Raw genomic sequence first — 8452 nt, forward strand, 5'->3', positions numbered from 1 at the left:
CAGGAATGGAATGATTGACTGGGGTAGTATTTCCCCAAAGCAGCGCTTAAGCTGAAATGGATTTCTGAAAGCAGGGTTCATTACTTCAGAAAAAATATTCCTTTCTTCATAAAATCTTGACTACAGGAAGTCACACCAACTGGTAATAACCAAGTCCTCTAAGAAAACAAGGTTTGGAGTCTGTCTCAGGAAATTACCAGTTTCAAAAATCCAGTTTGCCTTCTTATCTGTAAATGCCCTCTCATCAGTGAAAAACTACCATTGGTGGCCTGCTTGTAGAAAAGAAAAGGGGAAAACTGGTAAGGGTAAAAACTGGGTACAAGGAATATATTTACAGGCCTACTGCCCATGTCACCACCACACAGTAAAGATGGTGTTGGTCATAGGCTGGACTTGATGATGTTAAAGGTCTTTTCCAGCCTTGGTGATTCTGTGATTCTTTGTAAAAAAAAGAAGGGTTCTAGCTGTAGATGACTCTGTTCTGAGGTGACCAGAGAGTCCTATATGCCATGTAGACCCTCATCACAGGGAGGTCTGCTGTCTCCCTAGAGCCCAGGTTAAGGACATCACCACTAGAAAACTTCTCAGCTTAGAGAGGTCCACAAATTACTGCCCACTACTGATTTTCCATGTGGGTGGAGAGGGAGCAACAAATAGTCCATGAACAATCAAGGAAGACTTCAGGGCATTGGGACAATTAGTCAGAGAATCCGGGGCACAGGTTATTTTTTCTTCCCTCCTTCACATTGAAGGCGGTAACAATGGAAGGAACAGGAGGATCCAATCTATTGATATGGGTGATGTCACCAGCACAGTTTTGGGATTTTTGATGATGGGATGGCCTACATGGGACAAGGAATGCTGGAATCAAGCAGGCAACACCCTTCTCAAAGGTGTTTGTCCAAGGGATTGTGGGGCTGACTGACAGGGCTTTAAACTAGATACAAAGGGGGACGGGGATAATCATATCATGATTGTCTCTGACAAGCAGCAGGAAGATACACCAGGGTTGGAAAGATGGTTTGGTAGTAAGGGCCTTCAACCTGTTGTCTGAGGCATACTGTGAACACGGAAGCACAGGCAGTCTCAGAAATGAGGCAGGGGCTCCTGAAGTAATAGGAGACAGCAGGGTAGCATCCATGAAACACCTTGGGAGATCAAAAGGGTGTCCCTCTATGTAGGTGACACAGTCAGCAGCCCAGCTGAAGTGCCTCTACACCAATGCACGCAGCATGAGCAACAAACAGGAGCTGGAAGCTACCATGCTACAGGAAAGCTACAACACAGTGGCAATTACAGAAACTTGGTGGGATGAATCCTAAGACTGGACATTGGTGTGACTACCAATGGCTACAAGCTGTTCAGAAGGGACAGAAAAGGCAGAAGAGGTACAGATGTTGCCTTCTATGTAAAAAAGTGGACAGAGTGTGAAGTTTGTGAGGGACCAGTCTTCAGGACCTATACTGCTGGAATTGGTGTTGAAACCCCACTGTAACCCCTGAACAAAGTCTCCTTTGCATCCCAAAAGGCCTGCCTGAGAGGATGGAGACTTCGCTGATGATCTGCATATGGCCTGAGGCTGCATGTACAGTGATTGAGATAAGGATGGAGAGGTGGAGGGGGTGGGAGTTCTGGCTGCTCAGGCTTATGACTCAAACACACTTGCTCATGCTTGAGAAACAAAAGAAACTAGGCCTATAAAACAGGGCTGCAATGGTGGGCTTGGGGAGCCTCACTGACTACAACTCTCTCTCATTGGCTGGCCCAACGCTGGATCCAGAACTGGTGACTTTCTATTATCTCTCTAAATTTTTCTTCTCCTACTTTCTCTCCCTTCATAACATCAAAAGAAGTGTGGCCAGCAGATCGAAGGAGGTGATTCTGCCCATCTGCTCTGCCCTAGTGAGACCACACCTGGAGTATGAAAATGATCAGAGGGCTGGAGCACCTCTCTTATTAAGACAGGCTGAGGGAGTTGGGGTGAAGAAGAAAAGACTCCATGGGGACCTTATAACGACCTTCCAATACCTGAAAGGAGCCTACAAGAAGGCTGAGGAAGACCTGTTCACAAGGGCATGTAACAACAGGACAAGGGGTAATGGTTTCAAGATAGAGGAGGGTAGACTTAGATTGGACATTACAAAACAGTTCTTTAATATGAGGGTGGTGGATCACTGGAACTCGTTGCCTAGAGAGGTGGTGGGGGCCCCATCCCTGGAGACATTCAAGCTCAGGCTTGATGGGGCCCTGAGCAATATGTTCTAATGTGAGATGTAGGGGGGTTGGACTAGATGACCTTTAGAGGTCCCTTCCAACCCAAGACATTACACGATTCTATGAAAGATTTGCTTTAAAAAAGAACAAAATTACTAAACAAATTCAAAGCCTTAAATAGACTTCTCCTCAGAACTTTATTTGTTCTTCCCTTAATAACTGCCATTAGATACAGGAGCAAGACACTCTGTTGTAAGCCTGAAACAACTGAAGCTGCATTTTAATCTTCTCTCCTTTTCCATACTTCTGTGAAAGCTACTCGACTGTTATTGGGAAAGTACAGCACATCTTGAGAAAACACTTTAAAAGATTCATCTCTTGCTCCACCCTGTGATTGTTCTCTTGGGGAAATACTTCACAGCATTTCCCACCTTTTAAATTCAAGGTGTGAAGCAGAGTTCAGCATTTTGACTCAGGACCTGTAGAAGTCCTGCAACACACACATTCTTGCTTCTCCATTCTCTCTAGCCTAGCAGCTAATTTTCCAGGTTTTCCCAACTTTGTGTTATGCCTGACAAGGTAAAAACACATCCAACGTACAACAGCAGCACTAGCCTGAATGCACTATTAAAGGTCTTTAAAATGCTTTCTTTGTATCCGGGAGCTGCGCTGCTTCAGCTCATCTCATCCATGCTGCAGAACTGACACATTTCAGGTGTTAGCTCTTCGACCTGAACCTTCAAAGAGAAATCCCTTTCTTCAAGAGCTGGATTTCCCAGTAGGTCTGTGATTCATCTCTGTATTCTGAATATGCAGAATTCTGGCTACTTAGCATGTCATTGTTGTCACATCTGACATGTCTTTTATCTGCTTCTGCAGCAAAATTACTCCACAGCTTTATTTTTTTTCAAATCATGTTGGTAGCTCCCAGAAACGTAAGAAAATTATTCACTGGAACAGTATTGTCTGAGTTCCCAGGCAGGCTAACTATTAGACCTGAGCAAAGCAAGTTACCTGATTACTGAATTAGTGATGGAATCCAACACCAATATAAGTACTGCTTAGTGTTCCCTTATTGACCATACTTTGCAAAATGCTGGTGTGCTTGTCCCACTATTCTCACCTATCTCTGAAAGTACAAAAAGGCTCAGATGTCAAAAAAGTGTGTGTGTGTATTTAAATATTTTCACAGTAATACATAGTTTATAAGAAGTGTATTTACAAAAATATTAAAGGAAGTAAAGATGTGAGGTTCTGAAGTCATATGTACAAGTCCTCACAAATGCCTAAGGAGAAGTCAGAATGTGAAGGGGAGAAGGAAATGTCAGGCACTGAAAAAACTCCCACCATTGCAAAGGATAAGTGTGTAATTTTTACTGTGTATAAAAACACAAACTCTCCTCAACATTTTACAACCTGCCAATAAAGCATTTAGAGCAGTCTTTGCAGTTGTTAATGATGGCAGAATCACAGAATGTTAGGGGTTGGAATGGATCTCTGGAGATCATCGAGTCCAACCCCTGCCAGAGCAGGACCTAGTGCAAGTCACACAGAAACACATCCAGATGGGTCTGGAAAGTCTCCAGAGAAGACGACTCCACAACTTCTCTGGGCAGCCTGTTCCATTGCTCTGTAATTTTTACAGTAAAGAAGCTGAGGTGGAACTTTCTGTGTTCTAGTTTGCATCCATTGCCCCTTGTCCCATCACAGGGCACAACTGAAGAGGGACTGGCCCCTCCTTATTGACACTCGCCCTTCAGATATTTCTAGACATTAATAATATCCCCTCTCAGTCTTCTCTTCTTTAGATTAATCACACCCAGGTCTCTCAGCCTTTCCTCATAAGACAGGTGTTCCAGTCCCTTAATCACCCTCACAGCCCTCTGTTAGACTCACTCAAGTAGATCCCTGTCCCTCTTGAACTGGGGAGCCCAGAACCAGACACAGTACTCCAGGTGGGGTCTCTCCAGGGCAGAGTGGAGGGGGAGGAGAACCTCCCTCAACCTGCTGGACACACTCATCTTAATGCATCCCAAGATACTATTGGCTCTCTTGGCCACAAGGGCACATTGCTGCTCCATGGGTAACTTGTTGTGCATCACAAGGTCCTTCTCCATGGGGCTGCTTTCTAGCAGGTCAACCCCTAATCTATATCAGTGCATGGTGTTTTTTCTTCCCAGGTGCAGAACTCTACACTTATTCTTGTTGGACTTCATGAGGTTCCTCTTTGCCCAGCTCTCCAGCCTGTCTAGATCTCACTGAATGACTGCACAGCCTTAAAGTGTGTCAGCCGATCTCTAATAGTGCTTTGTAACCAGAATGTTTATCCAAACATCACAGAAGCCCATGGCACTGATTGTGCTGCAAAAATCAAACTTTTAACCCCATGTAAAATAGTATCAGTTTATTCAAAGGGGTCCTTTTTTTTTTTTTTTAAAAAAAAAAGATCATGTTCGTTGGCTAAAATATATATTCTTCATTTTTTTCTTCTGAATTATTTGAATTCATGACCAACTTTCCTCCCTGCCCAAGACTAATTTCTGTCTGAAAACCCTGGACTGTCTGAAAACACTGGACTGTCTGATTTTCTTTCGGATTCCCTGGCATAGAACAAAACCAGCTATTAACAATCTGCATTTTCTGAATTATTATTGACAGTGTTATCGCATCATCTACAAACACATCAACAGTAGTATTTGGGCTTTTAAAATTCCAGACAGTTCACTCTTCCCTTCCATTGTCCCAGAGCAGGACCTAGTGCAAGTCACACAGAAACACATCCAGATGGGTCTGGAAAGTCTCCAGAGAAGACGACTCCACAACTTCTCTGGGCAGCCTGTTCCATTGCTCTGTAATTTTTACAGTAAAGAAGCTGAGGTGGAACTTTCTGTGTTCTAGTTTGCATCCATTGCCCCTTGTCCCATCACAGGGCACAACTGAAGAGGGACTGGCCCCTCCTTATTGACACTCGCCCTTCAGATATTTCTAGACATTAATAATATCCCCTCTCAGTCTTCTCTTCTTTAGATTAATCACACCCAGGTCTCTCAGCCTTTCCTCATAAGACAGGTGTTCCAGTCCCTTAATCACCCTCACAGCCCTCTGTTAGACTCACTCAAGTAGATCCCTGTCCCTCTTGAACTGGGGAGCCCAGAACCAGACACAGTACTCCAGGTGGGGTCTCTCCAGGGCAGAGTGGAGGGGGAGGAGAACCTCCCTCAACCTGCTGGACACACCCTTCTTAATGCACCCCAGGACACCATTGGCCTTTTCAAAGTTATCAGAGAACTCTCAAAGAAGACAGTTATGTCTCTGAGTTAATACCTATTCTCATTAAAGAAGGCACAAATAACACTAAGATGCAAAACTACAAGCAAGAAGTTACTTAACCTTCATCCAGACTGTGACTTCATTATAGCAAGACAGTCAAGAAATATAGAACTACATACAAGATGGCTAGCTCTGATTATCTATACATTACTTTGACAAAGGACAAGATGAACATGCTCATAAAATGTTTCTTACTGCTCTCATCTTAATAAATTGTTATGTCACAATTACACCTAACTTGTATTTGTTAGAACAAGTTTCTTTATACTTACCAGGAACATGAACTCGGAGATAGGCAAGTAAATGTTTATTTTGGCTTTATGTAAGGTTGAATTTCTGGCATATGTTTTATTTTCAAAACCAATTTCATATTCTGTATTTAGTCTAGTATTTGGAACAGCAGGTTGGGAAGCCAAATCTCTCTGACTTACAGTGCTCTCCCACAGTGACTGGTGGTTCAGCCTCTGTTACTCACATAATAAGAGTAGTTCAGCCTAAAATTAATCTTGCTGAAAGTATTTCATGGGTAGAAGGCCAAAAGTGGGGTAAAAATGGCTCTGGATTATTCTATAATTTTTTTATATTTTTATGCATGTAGCATTTAAGCTCTATTACATGATCACACTGGATCTCTTTCTGGCTCTGCCTTCTTTACTGGAAATGATGTTATTTGCTCCAACTTCCCTATGAGACTGCTATGTTTTCCCCTCTCCATGTTGCTGCTGCTGCTCCTCTCTCAGGCATTGACAGAACCAATGGGGCTAGAGGTTACTAGTTCTTATCTTGCTTTGCTTATCTGTTGGGCACTCTGGTCCATCTCCTGACTGGCTTTACTGCAGTTTTTCTTCCCACTCTGTTGCCATGTTATCAAGGGAAGGCATTGTATGCACAAATTGCAATCTGGTAGAAAATAAACTGACTACCAAAGCAGCATCCTAGAATCCACCATTGGGCAGAGATTATCCAGCATGTGAATGAATGTACAACTCAGATGTTTTGTGTCCAAAGTGATTATTATTCCCATGACTAGAAGATGGAGAATTGAAATTTTGCAGTTTATGTCATAAAAATTAACCTGTCTTTCCAAATTTTACGGAAGTTGGGATTGCATGAATCTTCCATGTCTGTTGACATACATATTTCTGAAGTTGCCCTTTGCCCTGTCTGCAGCGCATCTAATATTCTGCTCCCGCAACCTCTTCAGCAGTTGTCCCTGCCAAGTGCCATACCTCCAGCTCATTGCTGACATCTCAGCTCCTTTCATACATAAGAAATGTTACCAGGTACAGTTTCTATGCTTGTAGTGCACTGAATTTCTGTGGTGCAATGTTCAGTTTAAACCGAAATTACTTCAAAGCCTACCAGACACCCTGTTTTTCTATTTCTTTAAGGTCATATGCAAAGTTTCAGAATTTGTTTGGCCTGTGTCCAGAAGCCACCTCTTTGAATACCCTGTGTTACTCAGTGCTGCCTGATGACTCTTCTAGATGCTGCTTTTTTTTTCCTCACAAATGCTATATTCTTCCTTACAGTAGAATCCTTTATATTGACCACTACCAGTATGTTTTAAGTAAGACATGTTGGTTAATAAGACAAAAGGACTTTATGCCTGTAAAATGAAGCTGTCTCCATAATTCACACAGATGTTGCAACTGAGATTATCACTTAAACCATTGGCATATAAATGGCTTCCCTGGCACCTTCTGCAATGTAAGCTCTGCCCACAAAGATTCATGCAGGTTGCTAAAGGCAGTCCTTCATTACCCAAGCTCAGGATCTGACATGAAAATAGAGGTTTCACTGTTCCAAACACTGTAGATTAAAAGTGATTTTGTCTTAACAGGTAATTTTAATCCACAGGATAGTATGAAGAAAGAAATGTTACTATCCCCATTCTACAGACAGTAGAATGAGGCATGGGCATAATCAGCAATTTGCCCAAAATTATGCAGGAAATCTGTACTGGAGCAGGGAACATGAACTCACAGTTTTTTATTTTATTATTTTTAACTATAAAACTAAGAGGAAACAGGAGCACTATTAAAACTGCAGGCTCTGAAACACCCATGCCTAGGTCTGCCAGACACTGTATTTCCAGTTATTGTCCTACTCAGTTCCCTAGAGAACAACCCCAATTACATAAAACTGTTTCTGCTTCTGAGAGACATTATCTGGATGCCCGGTGTTCTTTCCTTGGGTCTAGAGAACTTAACTCGGCACCACAAGCAGCTCCCTTCCCCACCTACCAAACATCTCCAAATCTAATGTCACCTGCCAAGTTCTCAACAGTATGGAATTCTTACATCAGAGTTTTGTGTATCCGCTCTATGGCATCCTCCAGCTCTTCCTTCTGGTCGGGAACAAAGCGGTACTCCGAGACGTAACCTGCAGTGTGCTTATATGGGTCATAGTCCCCCAGTTCAGCTAGAGGACACAAGAAGAAAAGAGAGATCACCTATTTTCAGCACTGTATGTTAACCAAAAGGTACGTTATATAATCCACCGCTTGGTGCCAAGCCATCTCTTCCCAACCAAGGGTCAATTTAACATGCAGTCAAAAAACCCGAAGACAGTACAGAACTCCTCATAGTAGTGCACATAAAACCAATACAATATTTATTCAGTCATTTTAAAAGAGAAATCGAAGGGTCAAAAGAGCTAGATGTTTCTAACAGTAAATGTACCACTTCTACAAAACCAGGTGCAATTTTGTCCAAGCCAACAAAATTGAAATTTAATGACATACATTATTTGGCAGCATACGCAAAACAGGAGATGAAGTCTAGTTTATGGAGTATCTACACCCTCACAATGAGCTATAATATTACAGACGGAACTGATTCATATTCTTGCTGGGACTCCTAACATCAATGTCAGTGTGGGAACGTAAATGGAGACAAATACTTTA

The 8452-nt window shown here is 42.5% G+C and overlaps 1 protein-coding gene across 1 annotated transcript in view; it reads right to left on the reverse strand.

The window, feature by feature from the left end:
* The window catches only part of EPB41L4A (erythrocyte membrane protein band 4.1 like 4A), a 146576-nt gene that overhangs the window by 61746 nt on the left and 76378 nt on the right, over nucleotides 1-8452 (reverse strand). Inside the window, 1 exon segment of the mRNA XM_010007238.1 lies at nucleotides 7848-7968. Coding sequence (XP_010005540.1) covers nucleotides 7848-7968 — 121 coding nt within the window.

The sequence above is a fragment of the Chaetura pelagica genome, unplaced genomic scaffold (assembly GCF_000747805.2).
Source record: "Chaetura pelagica isolate M959 unplaced genomic scaffold, ChaPel_1.0 scaffold40, whole genome shotgun sequence".
In the NCBI taxonomy this organism is placed as follows: Eukaryota; Metazoa; Chordata; class Aves; order Apodiformes; family Apodidae; genus Chaetura; species Chaetura pelagica.